The following is a 23,423-nucleotide window of genomic DNA, read 5'->3' on the forward strand; positions in this document are numbered from 1 at the left end:
CCTACAACGCCATGACAACACAAAACCCACAGAAAAACTAGTAAGATTTGACAAAAAAAAGTGTTGAATAAAAAAAAAGCTAATAGTAAAGACATCTGTAAATGAAGTATCATGACCAGCCAATGAAAATGTCATAAAGACCGAAGCTCGACTTAAGAGTAATTCCCAATATTTAGCTCTCCTTTTCATTAGGTTCGAGTACACCTTGTTAGTTTTGTGAATGAGAGAACAAGTCAGGAATACCGAGAGTAGAGACTGGAGCTTTATCAACCAACTACAATCACCATTCGCCCTTTGTTATTATGACACTTTCACCGGATTGTGACTTGTATGAACATATTCACAAAGGGTATCATAAGTGGAGCAGAATCTGCTTACGCGTCCGTCCGGAGAACCAGAGTTCACCACGTTTTTTTTATGGGGTTCATGTTGCTCTTATCTTTTATTCTAAGTAATGGTAAATGTTATTGTCTTTTCCGTCGTTTTTTCGTTTTGTTCAAAGTGTTGTCTGTCCTTATTGGACTTTCTTTCGATTACCCTTTGGTTTTCATAGTGTGAGTCTCTCTCTTTTCTTTTCTTTCTTGAATAGATAGAATGTTGTTGCATATATGTCAGTTTTGTACGTTTGTTCTTTTTATCAATGATGTGTATAATTGTCAAATTAAAATTAAATAAATACATAAAGACAATCTGTATTTTCTATTTTACCATGCTGTTCTGTTTATTCAAATACAATAAGCGTACATCACCTCACCCGAGAAAATTACTGAAAATTATATCGCTAGTTAACAAAACTTAACAAACGCTTAAACAATAAAACAAATGTAAGAACTGTCTATTGCTATTTAATCTGCAGTTCCAAAAATATGCCTTATTATGCAAACATCACTAGTAGAGAAATGATAACTGAAATAGAGAGAGCATGCGCAGTTGGGGAAAATTGTATTGATGAATTTAAATTCTTCAGGCGGCGTTTCATCTCTGTCGATTTAGATTTTTCCGAATTTTGGTCAATATCAAAAAACGTTCAAGCCAGATGTTTTGTGATCAGCCGGTTTCCCATTTTTCGTGTCCTTAGCAGATAATAAAGTTTTTGGTTTCTGATGACTCTTTTTGATCTGAAAATGCAATAGACTGTTTTGAATCAATGTTATTTGCTTCTTGGTGTACTGTTCTCGTTTCTGTTGATGTTATACTGTTTTTCGGGACTAAGTTGTCTTTGTTCATATTGCTGGGTCTATTTGATTTAATTTTTGATTCAGTAGGAATTCCAATGATTTCTTCGTCTGCTGCATTTGGAGGTACGGAATTGTCAGAAGAATCAGATAGAGTTACTGTTTGTGTAGATACAGATTCAATAACTCGATTTTTAGACCATTTCTCCAAATGGTTTGCCAAAATCTTCATCACCAACAACATGGATATCATTAGAAGTTCCTACATAAGAGTTATCTCCATTGAATTTACCATTTTCTGTAATATAAGCAATGTCAAGGTATCACAAACATCTAAACTTAAAAGACATATAAAAAGAAGTTCACAAAATTGAATCAAATTACAGTTCTAAACTTGTAAAGTAGGTTATGATTATAGCGACCAATTTTGATGTACACGAAATCATCAATAATAGCTCATTATTGTTTAAAAACGTACTCACGTAATTTTCATAATAGTATTTTCAATAACATTTATAAAAAAAAAATTGGTCATAGTGATTTTTTTAATCCAAAATGTATGCAATTGTTAAGCGTTGGCCAAATGGATCTAGTGGAAATGATTGATAGATTGTTGATTGCTTAAAGGGGCACAAGCTGTCAAATTCATGGTCACTGATTTGACTCAAATTCTCATATTTGATTTATAACAATGTAAAACATTTATCCAAACTATCAAAAGTCTAAAATAAATAGTTTACAGAGCATGGGGTAGATAATACATAGGTTCGTTTCGTGTGTATTTTAGTCCAGACGCCATCTAATTAACTATCGATTTGACCTCAGATGACCATATAAGCGATGTAATCATAAATAAAGATATGAATAGATTAAACCAACACGTGCAATTGGATTTTTATAGGTCTGTTTGATTTTGTTTTATAGATTAACAAGAATGTGTCCATAGTACACGGATGCCCCACTCGCATTATCATTTTCTATGTTCAGTAGACCGTGAATTTGGGGTCAAAACTCTAATTTGGCAATTAAATTAGAAAGATCATATCATAGGGAACATGTGTTACTAAGTTTTGAAGTTGATTGGACTTCAACTTCATCAAAAACTACCTTGACCAAAAACTTTAACCTGAAAGTTGCACTATTAATTTCTATTGTTCAGTGGACCGTGAAATTGGGGTCAAAGCTTTAATTTGGAATTAAAATTAGAAAGATCATATCATGGGGAACAAGTGTACTAAGTTTCAAGTTTATTAGACTTTCAACTTCTTCAAAAACTACCTTGACCCAAAACTTTAACCTGAAGCGAACGGACGAACGGACGCACAGACAGACGGAGGCACAGACCAGAAAACATAATGCCCCTCTACTATCGTAGGTGGGGGCATAAAAATAGATGTTTCTCATTGTTTTTAACCGTATAAGAATGATTTTATGTGCATCCAATTAGTAATCAAATGATTTACCGTAGTTTCACTTTCATTGTAGACATTCTTGTTCTTTAAATAACCAGTACACGTACAATGCATGCGTTGACAACCTCTGGCTAGGGGTTTAAATTGAAGTTCACATGAATACGGATTTAAAGAGGTCGACTCATTCACTTGCAAGTGAATAACTAATTATCAATGTTTCTTAGCGTAATTTGAACAAAATAGAACCTTTTTGGCTGCAAAAAGCGAATTGTTATTTTACTATTTCACTATTCATTACTGATTGAACAGAAAAAAAATCAAACTTTAGATTTTTTTATATATCTCGTAGCTAGTGCCCCTTTAACATCTCTAGTGGAAATGATTTTGTTTTTACTAAGTCTATAAAGACAGTTTTCGCTAGTAGCAATTATCTTAGATATCAGTTCATGATGTAAATTTTGGAACCATACTTAGAACATTGGAGAACCAGATGATCCGCAAGGCGCAGCTTTATACGACCACAGAGGTCAAACCATGTACGGTTGGGGCAAGTATGGACAGAACGTTCAAGCTGGATTCAGCTCTGAATTTGGATTGTGATTAAATAGTTGACACATCAGAGGTTTCTGACATAGAATGAATGTGGTCAAATTAACTTAAAATATTTTTTTTTGCCCTTTGAGGCAAATCACTATTCTGTTGAATATTAATCCTCTCAATTAAATGTTAGAAGAAATTTTCTTTTATTTCTGAAATGAGAAAAATTGAAACCCCCCAATTTTTTTTTTCTCCTCCCTCTTTCCTTTATTCCAAAACTGATCTCAATTCAAATTTCTAGTGGAGTTTGCAACAATAACTACTCATTTAATACATCATAAAATATTAGAATATAAAAAAAGTGCTTGTAATCACTGAATGGTAAAGATTGTTTTAATTTATTAGTTGGTGGTAAAAGTGAATATTGCATTGTATATTGTATATAGCATTGATTTAAGTTGATTCAACTACTATTCTGGACAAAGAAAGATAACTCCAATTTTTAAAGAATATTTCATAAAGCATTGGTTTAAGGTGATTCAACAACCATTCTGGACAAAAGAAAGATAACTCCAGTTTATTGTCTTGAAACTACAAAAATGCTTGTTTTTGGTCCCTTTTTTGCCCTTTATTCCTAGACTGTGTTGCCCCATAACCCTTAAAATATCTCAACCTTTTACTTATGGTATTAAACATTGTGGTATAATTTCAGAACAATTGAAATATTTATACACAACTTACTGTTCTGACACTAGACAAATGCTTGTTTGAAACCCTCTGGGTCCCCTAATTCTTAAACCTTAGGAACCATAATCCCCAAAATCAATCCCAAACTTCCTTTTGTAGTTATAAACATTGTGTTTAAAATTTAATTGATTTCTATTTACTTATACTAAAGTTATTATCCGGAAACCATCCGTCTTCGGACGACGACGACGATGACGTGATAACCAATATACAATCGCAAAAAGTTTGCAGTCGTATAAAAACTGTAACTGTATGTGAGAAAGTACTTATAAGAAAAATGTACTCAAGTTATGCCCATGTTTTCAATTTGAAACTTACTGGATGATATATTTATTATAAGTCCTCCACGTATAAATTTTACGTCTTCTACACTGCTCCTGGAACGGTCTTCAAGAAGAACAGGTAATAATTTATCAACATCTATCTTTCCAGTATGGAGCATTCGGTTGGTTTTCCGGCACTTCAATGACGTCCTGGGAATTACGATGTTGGTTTGTATTAGAAATGTATATGTCGCAAGTTTTTATTGTCAGATTGTTTATCCTCTAAACGGAAACTCCAATTCACCGTCAGCCTCACGTTTGCGTCGTTCACTGCTGACTTGACAGGAATTCTACAACGAAATGAGGGTCTGGATAGAGTTTTCAAAATTGAAAAGAATGGACGAAAAGGCAAAAATAGAAATAGAGAATATAGAGAATATAGTAAATAGAGAATAACGTGCAAAAATATATAAAGTATTGAGAATTTTTCAACCATGTGTGCATACTTGCCGAAACTGTCCTCATTGGCTATATTGGCTCATTATCTATATTTATCTCGTGTGTATTTTTGAAATCTCAGTGTGTAATAAACAATTCGCATTTCGTGTTTTTCAATTTATTTCATTTCTGTGTCTTTTTAAAATCTCGGCGTGTAATTCTAAATTCTCAGTGTGTATTTTTCAGTCATTTTTTTCAAATCTCAGTGTGTAATATTAAAATCTCAGCGTGTAATATTAAAATCCCAGTGTCCTGATTTCGATTTTTCAGTGTGTTACTAGGGGTTTTTAAATCTCAGTGCACTTTTTTTAATTCTCAGTACGTATTTTTTTTCGTAAAAAAGGTATAAAACATAGTTTTGACAAGAACGACTTGCAAAAAGCGTAGGCGTAAACTGTTTCATTAGTTACTTAATATATATAGGAAGAGGAATTTTACTACATTGTGTGTTTTGTCACATAGACATAGATTTGAACAAGATAGATATCACTGTTTCTCTCAGGATAAAAAAGGACAATAGAGCAATACGTTTTCAGGTACACTTTTGTATATTAAGAACGGGAACAATTCTTCTGTTCGTAGAGGACAGTTGAAATGTGGATGATTAAAAAACCTTAACTGGTTTGGTTAACTAGAAAAAAATAAAGTTAGAAAGGTATTTTTACAACAGGTCCCCTAAAAGGAGCGATTCCACTAATTATTTAACATACAAGAGCCGAACTGCGCAAAACATCTTTAATTATACTAACTAAAAATGCATACCTCAGGACACTCATCGTTACATATGACGAAGCTGCATTTAAATAAAATTCCTTGTGCTCGTTTGATTCGAAACATCTGGAAGCTTGGACTTATTGCAGACAAACCACGTAATGTAAAACCTTGAGTTTTCTTAAATGGATGTCCTGTTCCACATCTAAAATTCAACTGAGCAGTCATTATTACAAACCTGATTAGAGAATAACCCGAATAATGTCAGTCGTTATATTCCGCCGATCTCTGTCTAGTCTCCGATTGCTACAGTAGAGTTAGCTTCCTCGATAGGCTATGGGCCGCTAGAGGGCACAGAATTATTCGCGTTAATTAGAGAACTACCATTTAATCTAAAAAAAGAGTGGTATGTTTTTTCTCCTAAAAATATTCTAATCTGATTGCCGCCAATATATCGTCGAAGAACTAAAAAATATATAACATACAAAAAACCATAACCACCTTGAAGTAAAATGGTTGCTTTCTTAAGGTACAGATTCTGTGTCGATTCTATTATCTATTCTGACCAATGAAAATTGTCTATCTCCAAATTTTTGAAAGTGTGTATCATGACGACAAACCCTGAGGATCCGGTATTCCCGAACGATTGTTACAACAGGAAGTTAAATAAAGCCTTTCAGATCCTTGTAAGGACTGTAAGCGCATTATGCCATACCATATTTTCTTTTATTTATTAAAAACCATCTACATTCGTTCACAAGTCTTTCCCTTTTCGCGTACAGGACACGTTCTTTCAGTCTCTACGAGTCAGAATGTGTTTAATAGGATATTACATACTTTTCCAGTTATGATTTTAATACGTTTTGTTGCTTTCATCTTCTTTGCATGTGCTTCATATATAAAAATGTAAGGTTTCAAGCATTTAAGAAAGTCTTGAAAGGGCATCCTTATTTTTTTGTTTAAGTCTTTTTTTTTCTTCTTTTTTGAAATTTTTTGCTCATTCTTCTCTCTCCTTTATATTTGAGCAGCATTTTATACTTAGTCTATTCTTGATTTTTTTTCTTTGGGGGGGGGGGGACTTATTTTCTCTTGTTTTTCTGCAGTTTTGCCCGTTTTTTTCAATGGTGTAAACCCCATCCGGATCCTCATTTAACGGTTTATGATATGAAATACATGTCATTAAAAAGACTTACCCATCAATAAGTACAACTGATGTCGCATTTAAATCTGTTGAGTAGGCGTTGCAGTTTGTAACATGAAATTTGGTTTCATTTACAGTTCCTAAAACATTAAAATATAAAGATCATGTTCAAATTGAAGTATGGTGAGTTTGGCAAAAAATAATTGTGCGATTACTTGGACACCCCCATGAGAGGCCTCAAGGCATTAAAGGTAATGCAGATTTTTCAATCAATTAGTAAATTCGCATTAGAAATACGTTTTTGTTAATATGAATTAAAAGTTGACGTGGTTTGGACAGTAAAACGAATTTGACGCGCATTTCAATTCGAATTAGAATTGACGTTAGGACGTTTCGAATGCGAATCAAACTAATTCGAATTAGTTCATGCTAATCGAATTCGATTTACGTGTGAACTCAGACTTTGTGTTTGAATTATGCGGGTAATGCGTTTTGGATGATAACTTTTTTTACTTTTTATTATTACCTTGAGAACTAACTACCTTCAAATTAAACGGTCTGAACTTCACTATTAGCTGGATTGGGTTTACAGAGTAGATTATAATGGACCAAATCTACAGAAAATAGACATACAAAAAAGAATAGAGAAAAAAAGCGACAAACAAGAATAGATACAAATAAGAAACTAACGTAAAAAGAATTGATTCTAATAAGATTCTAACTTATACAGAACAGATACTGATAAGATACTAACGTATAAAGACTAGAGAAAAGAGAAAAAAATAGAGAAAAAAACATTAATGAGTACTACCGTATAAAGAATAGAGAAACAAATAGACTATTGTTTTTTTTAAGAATACAGAAATGAAGGACCCCTCATTCAGAACCTATTCAATAACATGGTTGATCAGACATACAGACCTGTCATTGTAGCTTTCAATTTCACAATACGTCCCATACGAATGTTGTTGGTAAATGGTCGTTCATTAATTTTTACAATTGAAACAGTAAAATTAGACTCGGCTACGCTTCCAGTATTATTGACGATAATCTCAGGACTCTGTATCCTGGAGAAAAATGAGAAAAAAATAAATAATATTAGTATGCATTGTGGGATGTAGTCCGAGATTACTCTGACGTCCAACAGCTGTTTTGGAAGACAAGCTGGGGGCTGGTAAAACAACCGTTGGACGTCATCTAGTAATCTCGGACTATGAGGGCGGTAATCAAAACAAAAGAGTTTATGTGTCAGTACTTTTTATCAGTTATTTACTGTACAACATAATATTGTGACCTCTAGGTCTTCATAACTTAAGGGCATACGATACAGTTTTGATCCTGTATTTACAGTTTGATGAAAATTTACATATAGGCTAATTTTTGCCTGATTAAATCAAATATGTAATAAAAAATATACCTCCATGTTCTACTTTTTGAGTTAAATGAGGTCGAAATTTTGTATATTTGCTCAAAATTCGGATTTGTTGCCGTATTTTTCCTTTCGAAAGAAAGACATAACTTTTTGGTTTTAAAAGATAAACACAAATTGTTTTTTGTTAAATAATTTGTAATTTCTGTATTTTATAAGTATTCTAAAAATTTATGAATTTTTTATTCAGAAATAACTCATATTTATCAAATGGTCATGAATTGAGAAAAAAAACGTCATTTTTTGCTGTACATTTATCAAAATTAAAAAAATTGCACTATTTACGTTTTCGTGAAAATTGGCACAGATAATCTTCTCGCGCAATCAAACCAAATGGCATTTTAAAAAGAGGGGTCCATGAACTCGTTTTCAAGTTAGATAAGTTTGAATGATAAAAAGCAGTTGAAAACTGAATCTTTTCCCGATAAATCGTAGTTTGACGTCGCGAAAATAACAATTTACGTTAGCAACGTCATTACCTCCCCTGTAACTGTATCGTATGCCCTTAAGAACAGAAACGTTAACAATCCAGCTTAAAGTGTCGGTCTTGTACAATTCATATCTAGCTAACATGTTCTCGTCCTGGAATTCCCCAAAAGCATTTAATTTGTCATTGAACGTTATACAGACTTTGGGACAAATCTGTGAATATTACTTTGACAGTAATTATTAAACAAAATAGGGACAGGAGTCTCACCTGATCCTGGTTAACCTATCAGCTCATCACGTAACACAACTTTCGAATGAACAAAATATGCGAATTGTCAAACATGTTTACAATAACATCACATTCAAAGGCCAGACAGATTTCTTTCACCTTTACGTTAAGCAGCAACCATTTGATTTTCTAGGGGGGGGGGGGGGGGGGGGGGGGGGGCTATGTTTTTTTTTCTGGACAATTTTTTTTGAAAAACAATCTATTTTTTTCGCGACAAGTCGAAAACAATATTTTTCTTTCAATTTTAGCATTACATATAGTGGCAGCTGAGGGTTAAACAAACAATTTTTTTTCTCAGAATCAAAAACAAATTATTTTTTTTCTCCAAAAACTGGAAACAAACTTTTTTTTTCCAAAAAAAAAACCTTTGCCCCCCCCCCCCCCCCCCCCCCCCCCGAAAATCAAATGGTTGCTGCCTTATTGATACTGACACGGAACAAAATCATCATCGAATCTTTCAGCTATTAGAATATATATCAAGGACAATAGGACAATCTCTTAAAACCGCAACTTTTGGCGAAATTTCACATCCTTTATCAGTAATTTAAATGCGAGATAAGGCTCCGTGTTGAAGACCGTTCTTTGATCTATAATGTTTTTTTTTTTAACAAATTGTGACTTGGATGGAGAGTTGTCTAATTAGCACTCATACCACACCTTCTTATATCTATATAATTTAAATTGGTGAAAACTTACTGATCTGTCGATTCGGAACCTCCCTCTATTTCAACTTACTGATCCGTCAATTCAGCATCTCCCTCTATTTCAACTTACTGATCCGTCAATTCAGCATCTCCCTCTATTTCAACTTACTGATCCGTCAATTCGGAACCTTCCTCTATTTCAACTTACTGATCCGTCATTTCGGAACCTCCCTCTATTTCAACTTACTGATCCGTCAATTCGGAACCTCCCTCTATTTCAACTTACTGATCCGTCAATGTGGAACCTCCCTCTATTTCAACTTACCGTTCCGTCAATTCGGCACCTCCCTGTATTTCAACTTACTGATCCGTCAATTCAGCACCTCCCTCTATTTCAACTTCCTGGTCCGTCAATTCGGAACCTCCCTCTCGTTCAACTGACTGATCTCTCAATTCGGAACATCAGTCTAGTTCAACTTACTGATCCGTCAAATCGGAACCTCCCTTTTAAAATTAGTTCAACTTACTGATCTGTCAATTCGGAACCTCCCTGTATTTCAACTGACTGATCCGTCAATTCGTCACCTCCCTCTATTTCAACTTACTGATCCGTCAATTCGGAACCTCCCTGTATTTCAACTGACTGATCCGTCAATTTGGAACCTCCCTCTATTTTAACTTACTGATATGTCAATTCGGCACCTCCCTCTATTTCAACTTACTGATCTGTCAGATCGGAACCTCCCTCTATCTCATCCGCATACGTCATATAGCTACATTGTATCATAGCCTCAGCGTCTCCTTCTGATTTAATATATTTAATAGTTTGCCTTCCCTGGATCAATATTTGGTACACTTCCATACCTGGTGTTTTCTGATTATAGAAGAAAAGAATTTCATGAAAATCCATGTACCAATAAAAAAGAAATTAGTATACAATTGTTTTTAAATTGCTATTGAAAGAACCATTCATTTTAATTTTCCAGAGAAACATAGCACTGTTATGAAATTTATTCACCGGAAATTGGCTATACCTATTTACCGAACCCCTACCCATTACAATATCATATAATTCAAATTAAGTTTTCAAAATATTTTCGCCTAGTTAACCAAAATTAAGTTAATTCTGCTCGTTGTTTAACTTACATCAAAAGAAGGATCAGTTTCCGAATCTTTTTCTAGTTTTAAAAGCAATGTCCATGAAACGCCCTCACCCAAATCTTCTTCAAATTCAAATTCTTCACCCTCGGTATTGACAGCATATACGGCCATGGCTTCACCATAGTATACCACTTTGACCTGGTTTTCACCATGCGTACAATCTGTTTCAACTATGTAGACAAAAAATATAAAATATACCAATTTTTCTCGTGAAATACTGTCTTTTCTTTGAATGACACACTTTTTATTATAAAGTATTTTCCTTTCTTTGAAGGACTTTTTTCCACATCTGTGGGCACATTTCATGTGTAAATATCGTACGCACAAATTTCATAATAACAGTAATTCCGTCGACACAATTAGTTAAGTTTCAACATATTTATTTAGAGTGGATTGGGAAACAAGTTTTGCAACTTATATTAATCCCTTTCCACTTTGCGGGTGCGAGTGCTGCCTTGAAGCGGCATTAGCCTGCTCTTTTTCGAAATCTACAAGGGTGTCTTTAACGTGAAAGAGATATGACTCTCTCTTAATTAACACGGGTCAGCCATTTATCGTCCCCTTCCGACGGACTATCATCGTTTCCTCGAGACCATACTTGCAAAAGGTGTCGACACAATTAACTGTGAAATAGTGTCCGGTGGACATAATTTCATGGCGGACAATATTTAATCCTACACTCTGACTACAATAAGATGGGGTCCACTACAGTTATGCTTCAGCGATTAATTACATTATCAACCAAATTTTCCCCCACGATAGGGGGTCCGAGCCCTCCAACCCCCTTGGTCCACCTATGCTACATGTATATACAATACATTATTTAAAATGAATTTAATGCTGTGCATAAAAACAAGTCCTGCTATCTGGCTAGTTATTCGCTGTTGTTTGGCTTCGTTTGTGCATCTGTATATTTAAAGAGGATTCGGTTATTGAGTGATGATACGGTCTGTTGTGCTTCCCATTATTTTTATTCCTGATAAAGTTGAATTTAAATGTTCGCTGCTAATACCGTTTTAATAAGTTTACTAAGAGAAAGGGCTAACGTAGGTCTTCGAGTGTTACACTTTACTATAATACCGATCAAGCGAATGCATGTGCCCTTACAGCTTCTATTATAGTTCTTTCCTCTATAAGATGCATGATTAAAGAAACACGCTTAAGAATTTTCTTATGAATAAAACATGAAAATTAAACACGTTTCTTCCCTTTCCTTCCACTGATGTATTAGTAATTATGATCTATCTTTATTTCTTGTTGTTCAGCCACAATTAAATTATGTTACCATGATCTGTTTTCTTTTAAAAATTGATTCAATACACCTAATCGCTATTTATTTAAATCTGGAAAAATAAATTCCCCTCCTAACGTGCTGTAAAAAATAAGGTAGGTAGGAAGGCAATATCATTTTATTTTACAAACACTTTTAGCTGGTTACTACTAGGGAATAAGTCTGACTTTAGCAGTGCTTGTTCCAAAATGGAATAAAAAGTGTTATGGTGAGCACTAAAAATTAGGATAGGTAGCATAAGGGTTAGAGAAAACACATGTATTATTTTTTTGCCTATGGAGAGAGTATGAAATTGTTTCCTTTAGGCATATGATCCAGTGGCAAATATTACATCCACATTAGAGCTTATTATTGTGAAATGCACATTAGAGCTTATTATTGTGACATGCACAATAGAGCTTATTATTGTGACATGCACATTAGAGCTTATCATTGTGACATGCACATTGGTATATAATAGCAACTAAGTGTTGTATTGTTAATTTGCAACCTTTAAAAGACATTTATATGACAAAATAATGATTATAACAAAAAAGACAACATAAAAGTCTAGGTAAAAATATTTTGTTTTGTACTTGAATTTCTTATATTGGTCACATCTCAAATACTTCTGATTTGTATGTATGTATTCAAACACAAAGCGATAAAGCGTTAAAACGTTTCTATATTTTCTCTATTCTTAAATTAAATCAATATCAAATAAAAAGAATATATTTGTTCAATGTAGATATGAAGTTTTTCATCATGGAAATGTTATAAAAAATAGTAAAAAACCCGTATTCATCGGATGACGATATCAGGTTTTATTCATGTATTGAAGACATTTACAAGAAACTAATCTTTTTTCAAACATGGTATTGTGTAAGGGTAATACGGGCGTATGACATTTGCGCCGATTTTGAAATTTTCATTCTTTCATTGCGCCCGATTTCATTTTTTCATTTGCGCCGATTTTATATTTTTCTTAATTGGATTTACAGGTAAGTTACAGGTAAGGTTCATACTTTTACATTGGCTGAGCACAGAGTATACAGACAAATCAAGTGACATTGCAATTGGTAAATGGCTATCCCAATGTTTCGGGTTACGGTTCCTTTCCCTAAATGAAATCGATGACTCGGCTTCACGTTTGACAGTCTGACGCTCCTTCTGATGGCAAATGTCATACATTCTTAGACAACGTACAAGTACACATTCCATAACGGTCAACCAATTAGTGATGGCGTCCATAAAATTAAAGAAGGGATTATTTCAACTTCACCATTTGGAACTCTTGGTTTAATAGCTTCCTTGTGAGAAAATGCAAACTCTATAGAAATGTCCCCACAAGTACGTATGCCAGACAAAGAAAAGAGACCTTCGTTATCGACAATTTTGCCAAATATAGAAGAAATAGAGACGAAATCATATGAAAGGAATACATTAGATGTGTTGCCTATACATACTCGGCAAGAACAGATTTATGATTTGAATGTATTCCGTTTTTATGGATTTAAATGCTGCTACATATATTTTTAATTCGTCATTTTAGTATAAACAAAGTTCTTTTATCTTAGGTTTTTTACTTCTTGATTTTAAGCAGGAGACAACAGTTATATACATGTTATGATTGACAATTCATAACACATGTACAACTGGCTAACGGAAGAGGTCTTTAATGATGGAGAGGTGTCTCATTGGCTCTCATACCACATCCTCTTATATCATTTCACCTGTAATTTACCTGTTATTTATCTGTAAAAAAATCGGCGCAAATGAAAAGAAAAATCGGCGCAAATGAAAGAAAAAATCGGCGCAAATGAAATGCAGATCGGCGCAAATGCAAAACGCCGGGTAATACGATAGTAACCAGCTTGAAGTCACTAATTCCCGTTTTTTCGAGTCCATAAGCAGTATCAATTGATAATTTCATATTAGTCTGTTTGACAAGCAGTTAAACCTAAACAGTCTTCCATTTGTACTGGTCAAGTTTTTTTTTTTTATTAAATGTGGGTGGATGTTCTGCAAAGAATCGATGTGAACAAAATAGGTGTGTTTGTCAAAAAGCAGGACAATTATGTAACAGCTGATGCATGTCACCCGAACTTTGCAAAAATAAGTGAATTGTAGTTTTAATATCAGTTCATATTCTTTTGGCAATATTTTCAGTGATTTTGTCAGGGATTATACAAAATCACTGAAACTGTTTATGATAAAATCACAATGTTATTCCAGGGGCGGGATTTTACAATTCCCTGATTTTACAATTCCCTGATTTCACAAATTCCTTGTAACATATATATATACTAACTGTCTTATTCTGAACAGTTGACATTTAATAGCAATGAGACTAACAATTTCCTGTTCCGACCGTGGTCAGACATCTATCGAGTTACAGAACTAACAATTTCCTGTTCCGACCGTGGTCAGACATCTATCGAGTTACAGAACTAACAATTTCCTGTTCCGACCGTGGTCAGACATCTATCGAGTTACAGAACTAACAATTTCCTGTTCCGACCGTGGTCAGACATCTATCGAGTTACAGAACTAACAATTTCCTGTTCCGACCGTGGTCAGACATCTATCGAGTTACAGAACTAACAATTTCCTGTTCCGACCGTGGTCAGACATCTATCGAGTTACAGAGCTTACACTACCCCATTGAGTTCATTTTGTTATGGCTTTTTTCAGAACATTTTTTTCCCTTCAAAATTTTATTCACATACGACAGTGGAAATTTGCACAGCTGGACAAAACAAGACGTGCCTATCAACTAACCTACATCTAATTCGTATTCTTAACTCTACCACGGGTAAAGCCACAGTGTGTGAAAGTCGTCAGATCTGAATGGATAAATTATTGAATGTTGTTAATACAATTTCAATTTTTGTACGACGAAAACAGGATACTTACTCTCGAATTCAGGAGTTTCGGAATGGCATACCTGCAATTAAAAAAAATGTGCATAGATAATATTTAGCTTTTTTTTTTTGATATAACACGTCGTCTGATTGGCTGAACGTGTTTTTTTTTTTTTTGTCTATCAGCTCATATAGACATAATTAAGCGGATAATTCTGGGCGAACCACACGTTTGGTGTTAATTCTTTACAGACAAACATTTTTTTACAGCCATTTCTTAAATAATCAATCTAAATTAAAGATAACTACATGTTATATACAAATGTGTGATAGCATTCTTAGAATCTATAAGTATTACGACAAAATAGTGTAGCGGCTAGCTTCACACTAAGGAAGGTAAACGTAAGCTCTATATTTTGGCCCTTTGAATTCAAAAATTAATTGACAGTAATATAAAAGTGAAGCGAAAGACACCAGTAGGACAATAAACTGACAAGGACATGACTTAAAAAGATTTGATTTTTAGATTTTTGGTGTTTTAACGCCACTTTTAAGCACCGCATTTAGGCTATTTCGTGGCAGCCAATTTTTATTGGTAGAGGAAGCCGGAGGGCCCGGAGAAAACCACCGACCTTCGATAGGAAAACTGACATTCCTAGGCAATTAAGATTGGAGTCGAGTGCCACCCCACACAAGCGGGGTCGAACTCACAACCTCAGTGTTGACTGGCTAGTGATTACAGTAGTAACTACTAAGACCATTCGACCACCGAGGCCCCGACTTAAAAAGAAATAGACGGCCAGATAAACAAAAGTACACAACACCAACCATAGAAAAACTATAGACTGAGCAACACGAACCTTACCAAAAAACTGGTAGTAATCTCAGGTGTTCCGCTAGGGTAACCAGATCCTGCGCAACATGTGGCACTCGTCGTGTTACTCATGTTAGTTCAAACCCGGTAATAAGCTTAATAACGTTGCGCACGCTGTTCCTACAACCCCTAGGATTTGTAACACAATCTTCGAAATTTCCTCCGCAAAACAAAATAAAAATGTTAGCAAACACGAACCACTATAAAACAAATTCAATATATGTTTTAAATTATGTTTTTATAGCTCTTGATCATATACTAAGTAATATCTAGTATATTTGAGGATTAAAATAACAAAGCTATGTGAAAAAAACGGATGTCCAACGTTACATTTATGAAAAACTGTTTTGACTCTTATGTATCATATTTCTTATTCTCTGATCTTCCGGATACTTGGCAGGAACAGCGGTATGTGTCGGTTCTTTGTGGCGTTAAAGCTGTTATTTTGCAAATTTCATTGGACTCGGTGCCGCATATTAAGCTTGAATAAGAAAATAATTCTCAAGCCAAGATTCAAGAATTGAAGGGGTGTATTTCGACAAATTATGTGCCAAGAAAAATACAATTCTATTCAAATTAATCAGGGTTAAAAATGTTTCGATTTACTTGCAGAGTGTCAGATATATTTGTATTAGGGTTGAATTAAGATATAGAATTTTGCAATAACAGATGATATGCACATGAAAGTTAAACATCCTATGATAAAAGTTTTGCACATTATTTATGGAAACCGTATACATGTACTTCCGTCCAATTTTTCCTTTCCTACATTACTTGCGACAGAAAGCACTGCATTTTTAGGTGAAATAACTTAAAAGGTAAACATTATTAAATCGATTTCCACAACTTGAAGTAATTTATGATAAAATGATATCACAAAAAGAACATAACCAGAATCAACCAACAACATATAAAAAACCGAATAAAACTTGCAAAAATTAATCAAAGTCAAAACCCCTCTTTGACGCCGCATTTTAGTGTAACGTCGTGTTGTAGGAACATCGTGCACAACGTTAATACAGAAGGTCACATTCGAAAATGGGGACGGGATTGTAGTTACGAAATTAAATCTACCAAATATCATCCTATGACATAAGTTTGTAACAAATTTATTTTATAGTGGATTGAGAAACAGGTTATTGCAACTTATATTAATCCCTTTCCACTTTGCGGGTGCGAGTGCTGTTTTGTAGCAGCATTAGCCAGCCCTATTCGAAATCTACAAGGGTGTCCTTTACGTGCTAGAGATATGGGTCTCTCTTAACACGGGTCAGCCATTTGTCATCCCCTTCCGACGGACTATAATCGTTTCTCAAGAAACATACTCGCAAATGGTGTCAAGGACATAAGTCTGTAGGACATCATAATTTATATTTCAAAATTGTGTTTTACATATTGGCATTGATTCTGAACTTAATTCTACTTATGAAACTGCAAAAATATCCCCAATAAGAGATTTGATTATCAAAATATTAAATTATAAGCAAGAGCTTTACCCAACAGACATTTGCTACAAATTATAAATTACAAAGAAATTACTGTGTGTTAAAATGTATGTTTATTTTAATTCAAGAATATAAAAAAGATGTGGTATAATTGCAAATGAGACAACTCTTCACAAGAGCCCAAATGACACAGAAATTAATCTATTTTCAAATGACACACACTGGTAATATTTTACCAAGTAGAAGTATTAGGCATACAAAATGTAAAATAAAAGGACGGTATGGTATGTTATTTACTCTACTTTTAGTTTCAATAATATCCTATCCTAAAGATTATTTGTAACTTTTCATGTGTCAAAACGACACGAATGGCCCCTTCTCAAAAAGTTGAAAAATCTGCAATTTCAAATAATACATGTGGACACAAACATGATGGTAGTCTCACATATCAAAAATCATCTGAAAAATGTGGAGGCATATATAAAAAAAAGTCTGTATAACCATGATAACTGTAATTTTCAACAATATTAAAAGTTGTAAACCCTTAATTTTGGCAAAAATTAACAGAGCGGAACAAAACTTAAACTTGATCTGTAATTCATCATGAGTAACTCACATTTCAAAAATCAGCCCAATAACTGAAGGCGTTTAGAAAAAAAAGTCTGTATAACTCAACAATTTATCAAAGTCCATAACCCGTAATTTTGGGAAAAAAAAGCCTAGCAGAACACAACTTAAACTTGATCTGTAACTCATCTTGGTTAACTCACATGCCAAAAATTTATTAAAGTCAACAGCCCGTAATTTCAGCAAAAATAAGGGGAGCGGAACGAAACTTAAACTTGATGCATGGTTACCTCACATACAAAAATCAGCCCAATATCTGAAGGCGTTTAGAAAAATACTCCGTATAACGGTTTGTTGCGAATGACGGAATGGCGGAATTTCGGAATTATGGACAATGGTAAAACTATATGGCACCGACAACTTCGTTGCGGCCTTTGCGGGTCCATAAAAACAAGAATGTGTCCGTAGTACACGAATGCCCCACTCGCACTATTAGTTTCAATGTTCAGTGGACCTGGGCAATGTGGTCAAAAATCTAATTTGGCCTTAAAATTCGAAAGATCATATTATAGCGAACATGTGTGCTAAGTTTCAAGTTGATTGGACTTCAACTTCATCAAATACTGTCTTGACCAAAAACTTTAACCTGAAGCGGGACAGACGGACGCACGAACGAACGAATGCAGGGACTAGAAAACATAATGCCCCGGTCTCTACTATCGTAGGTGGGGCATAACAATCAATAAAAGAAATCAATACCTACCTTCCCTTTCTATTGTTTATTTGTAACTGAAACCACACATACTACTTTAGTTGGCCTTACCACCGATGACATCAGAATGTGTCAACTATGAAAGCTTTAGGACGAATGGTCTTGGAGTTTGTGTGGATTATTACCATATCCATCGCGCCGCAACCCTAAATACATCTAGAACTACTGACAGCGGAAACCCATTTGAAATAGAACAAAAGAATTGAAGCTCTTTGTTATAGAGAAGGCGACAAATTCTTACTGTAATGTTTACTAAAGAAACACAAAATTTTAAAGTTATAGAAACAAAAAAAAATGACCGTTTTCGACTAAAAAGTATTTTATCATAAAAACATCTTTTGCATAAGTTCTCAATTTATCTATTATATAATAAGGCAGAACAATTAGATATCAAGTCGACGACATGGGTGTCTATTAAGTTGGATCTACAAAATGCATCACCTCCGATTTTTATTTTGTATTAAAATTACCACGTACGGAGAACTGTTACACATCAATCTATTTGTTCCCTAATTTTCGTTTCTGCCCTCCCATTATGTGACTCAAGAAAAAAATCCCCAAAATATGGGAAATGATTGCATCGAAAAGTGAAAATCGAGTGCACCTTTTTATGATAGGGCGTGTTTGAGTTGAATATTTTGTCTTAAAAACGTAAAATGCAAAAGTATTGGATACAGTGGCGGATTCAGGGGGGGGGGGTGGGGGGGGGGGGGTGGGTTTCCGGGGGTGCGCACCCCCCCTTTATTTTTGCCGATCAATGCATTTGTATCGGGACATATGTTTTGCACCCCTTTGCACCCCCCCCCCCCCCCTTTTGCCCTGGGTTAGCACCCCCCCTTTCGAAAATTCCTGCATCCGCCCCTGTTGGATACATCATCTCGCTTCAGATTCTATCATTTTTATATATCAGAGGCTACAAGTTAATTGACTTGATAACATCGACAATTCATGGTTCGAGTGAATACCTCTGTAATGAATCACAAAAACAGAGTAGGTGTGTTCGAATAGCAAATTTTAACTAAAAGTACATGACGACAGACTTTTGAGTTGGATCTTGAAAATGCATATCTTCGAAAACACTTTATTTTGTGTGTGTGTGTGTGATATCTAGGGTTTATAGTCTTCAACCAATGAAAGTTTTTAGTCTGCCCTTCCACGAAATATTGAATTAAATTTTTTTTTTTTAAATGTTAATGATTTTTTTTCGAAAATTCCGACTGTCAACCGATCAGACAATAGTTTTAAGTTGACTAAATGCAGACAAGTACATTAACTGATGCGCATTATCTAGTAGATACATTTGTCTTTTAAAATACAACTGGCATATAAGGATCGTATTAGTGCTATGTGGATAAATTAATCGGTTTCAAGAGCTTAATTAGCAGCGCGTCATCCCTACCAGGGCTTCCATTTTACTATTGTAAAAATGAACTGTCGTAATTGGGAGATAATTTTGACGAAGTAGAATCATGAGTGTGACAAGGTACCTGACTGGCAATACTTCACATACCTGGACCAAGGCACACACTAGGACTGTTACCAATCTCAGATCTACAAAAAAAAGATTTTTTTATTGATATAACTGACTACCTGGAACTAATCGGAAAATCTTAGTTTACGTTAATTATTTTATATCATTGAAGTAATTGAAAGGAACCTTCCATGCATCCAAAGCAGATTTAAACCGTTAGGTGATATTAAGGTGTAATACCACCATTGATTTCCCCCTATTAGTCTTTGTTAAATTTGCACTTTTCAAAAAAATGTGTAGAATGTATCTTTGATTCAAATAAAGAAATACTTGGCATGAGTAAAGTTTTATCCTGTCCAGTACTATAGAAGAAAATTTCACATATCATTTCATTGCATATAAGAAAATAACCATCACTGGAAGTTAACCAGTCAAATTTCTCCTCTTACTTTATCTGTGTACAAGGTTTAGTCACCATGTAACCTCAAGATTACAAAATATTCTATAGAAATCCCATATAAAAAATAATGGTGCTTTGAAATACCCAAGACATATCGTGATATGTTTATGACACTGAAATGTTTTACTGCAATAAAATGTAGGATTAATTACCTACAACTGTCAAATTCAAGGGAATATTTTTTTTGCCCTATTTTCGTATACAACCGGATGTGACACCATGATTTGATGGTATTACACCTAAAAGGTTTTTTTCTCAATCGAATACATTTGTTGGTGAATTTCTTAAAACGTATTTTGAATATAACATAATAACATAATATTATAAAACAAAAATACAGCTCAATATTTGAGACAAATTGCAAGGTTTAAGCGGTAACCGTCAGAAATATTTTCAGCCATTCATTTGAACATTCAACTTTTCTCTCATACTAATGATAATACCCCTTGTATATCAGTTAGTTGAGACAGACAACTTCGTATGAACCAAACACTATTTGGAAATAGAGTCGTTTCATTTGCACTCATACCATATCTTCTTATATGTACTAAAAAAAAATTAAGACAAAATTTACTTCAAAATTCATAGTTCATTTCACCAGGTTACTGCCATAAGTAGTACATTTAGCATATTTTGCGTTAAATCAAGTCAAAACAAATATATCTCTCTATTGATTATTCATCCCTCTATACACGTATAAACTATGGAAAGCTAACGGGGTCAAAAATTCTTAATTCGTAACTTGTCAATTCGTAACTTGTAACTGTGTAATTTCTAAATTGTTAATTCGTAAATTATTTATTTGTAACTTGTTAGTACTGTGAAATTCATAATGCTGTTACTTGTAACTGTTCAATTTCATAATGCTTCATTCGTAAATTGTCAATTTGTAACTTGTATCTTTGTTAATTCAACATTCTTCATTTTTTGGTAAATTGATGTTTTCTAACTTGTAACATGTCGATTCGTGAATTGTCGATGTGTGAATGTGTGAAATGTCGTAAACACCATAAAAAGGGTTGTCGTCAACCTGTTCAAAATGATTAGCAAATTAATCAAATATCGAATGAAACGGCCAAATTTATTAAACAGTCTGCTCGACTTCTCGGTTTATATCTATATCATAAAGAATAAAAGTCATACTAGTAAACTAATATGCGAACTTTAACCTAAAGAGTAAAAAAATCATTTTATTGCGATCAACTATAGACAATGCGTTTATCAATGACCGAGAACTCAGACTTTTAATACGCGTATCATTTGATAAAAAAAACGATATTGATTGTATCTTAAATTGCTGTAAACCAAATTTTTTGTATATAGGTATACTGGATTTAGTTTCTGCTATTGGTTTGCATAGTTTGGGACATCCGGCCAAATGTGAAAACTTTGATAGAGTAAGGGAGCTACCATTTGATTTTTATGGGGGGGACTAGGATGAAATTGAAAAAAATAGGCAGGACAGGAGTTTTGAGTAAAAAAACAGGCAGGATGGGACAATTGCCAAAAAAAAAAGTCAGGACGACAATTTAGGTAAAAAAATGTCAGGATAAACTAAAAAAAAATAAAAAAAAGCAGGACCAAACAGAGTGAAAAATAAAAAGGCAGGACAGAGATTACAGCAAAAAAAAAAATGCAGGACAAAATTTTTCATCCTAGCCCCCCCATAAAAATCAAATGGAAGCTTCCTTAGTAACATTTTTTTTTATTTGAGTCCTTATTTTCTTGTGTTGCATATTTTTTTTTTGAAAATGGAACAATGTTTTCACAGTCCTACAGAACCCATATTGATCTCATCATTTTAGGTGTTGAATAAGTAACAGAGTAATTAGCAGTGAAAGTTGACACTTTTTTTTTAAAAATGTTGATGAATATGTACCGAGAGGCGGATTTAGAGGGGGGCCAGGGAGCCCGGACCCCCCCTTTTTCTGGGAAAAAAATGGTTGGTCATATAGGGAATCACTGAAGCATGACCAGAGCAGGCCCCTTCTTAGGCAGTCAGTGGGCCCCCAGTTATGAAAATTTATGGATCCGCCACTGGTGCCATTTTAAGTTTGAAGTGTGGATGAAAAATATGATTATTTAAAACACTAGAAGAATATCATTCATCTAGTTGCTTATTTCGGAAATTTTTCTCCTTTGGAAGTTTGCACCAAACCTGTTGAAATTTCTTTAAAAAGTGAAAGACTTAAACAAGGTATTGTTGAACTACCCCAAGTTAATTATAAGGGTTATATACATATCTTTTTTTTTCTTCAAAAAGGCTACAGTCTTGGAAAAAAACCATTATTCAAAATGTAATGTTCGCAATCTGTAAAGGATTATATGCAAATTTGATGTTATAATGAAAAACAAAAACAATGGATACACAATCAATAATGAAGCACATCATGCAATGCGTGCAATATTATAATGAAGAAACAGTTTTTATAAATGTAGATATTAGATAAGAAAACCCTTAAAAGACCAAACACTATGACTTAAGTGTTTGTGATTTTAAAGATGGTTTATGAATTACTGTTAAACAACAAACGCAAGCATATCATGATGACGAACAATCAAGTTATCTTTAGTCAGAAAGCAGTGGCGGATCCAGGGGGTCTGGGGATTGGAACCCCCCTTTTTGGACGGTCCATGCATTTGAACGGGATCATATAGTTGCAATTGGAACCCCCCTTTACTGTGGGTTGGGAACCCCCTTTTTAAAATGGCTGGATCCGCCCCTGAAAGTGATAATGAAAATCCATGTTATAAAGTCTGGGTTATCTCTAAAATTGTTATTGACACACAATCTCACTTTTTTCATACATGCAATGAAACAATAAAATAGGTTGCTGTGAATGATGTTTCTTAAAGGGTATATATATAATATAATTGTGGCATGTGTTTACGATTTTTTTAAGCTTTCAGCCTCAGGGGTCATACACCTCGAGTCGAGATTACCTAAAATCTGAAAATGACTTTATGATACTTACAAATTAACTATATTGTAAGTTAAAATAAATAAAACATCAGAACATATTTTAAATACTTTGCACATACAATAAAACTAGAATAGAACAATTTAATAACAATACGATAACAATAAAATTGGTTGAAAGTTTTTACAAACCCATTTTGGCGGAAGTAAACAGTGTGATGCCACGTGCTGCATGTGGTCTGCTTGAATACTACGCAATTATATTGAGAAATTCCCGCGAGATGATATTTGAGAACCAATCCAGTTGTACCATTCAAAGCCAGAGGTTACCATCTTAGATTGTC

At 34.1% G+C, this 23,423-nt stretch overlaps 1 protein-coding gene across 1 annotated transcript; it reads right to left on the reverse strand.

Moving 5' to 3' along the window:
* Positions 1-691: 691 nt before the first annotated feature.
* LOC139505382 (vitelline envelope sperm lysin receptor-like) lies at positions 692-23,423 on the reverse strand (the record flags this gene model as incomplete). The annotated part of the gene is given in 10 exon segments (XM_071295002.1): positions 692-1,473; positions 4,190-4,484; positions 5,395-5,548; positions 6,537-6,624; positions 7,406-7,551; positions 9,998-10,149; positions 10,422-10,606; positions 14,623-14,653; positions 19,739-19,779; positions 23,272-23,423. Coding segments are annotated over 9 exon segments (876 nt in total). The 3' UTR covers positions 692-1,473; positions 4,190-4,409.

This window comes from Mytilus edulis, unplaced genomic scaffold (genome assembly GCF_963676685.1).
Source record: "Mytilus edulis unplaced genomic scaffold, xbMytEdul2.2 SCAFFOLD_1281, whole genome shotgun sequence".
In the NCBI taxonomy this organism is placed as follows: Eukaryota; Metazoa; Mollusca; class Bivalvia; order Mytilida; family Mytilidae; genus Mytilus; species Mytilus edulis.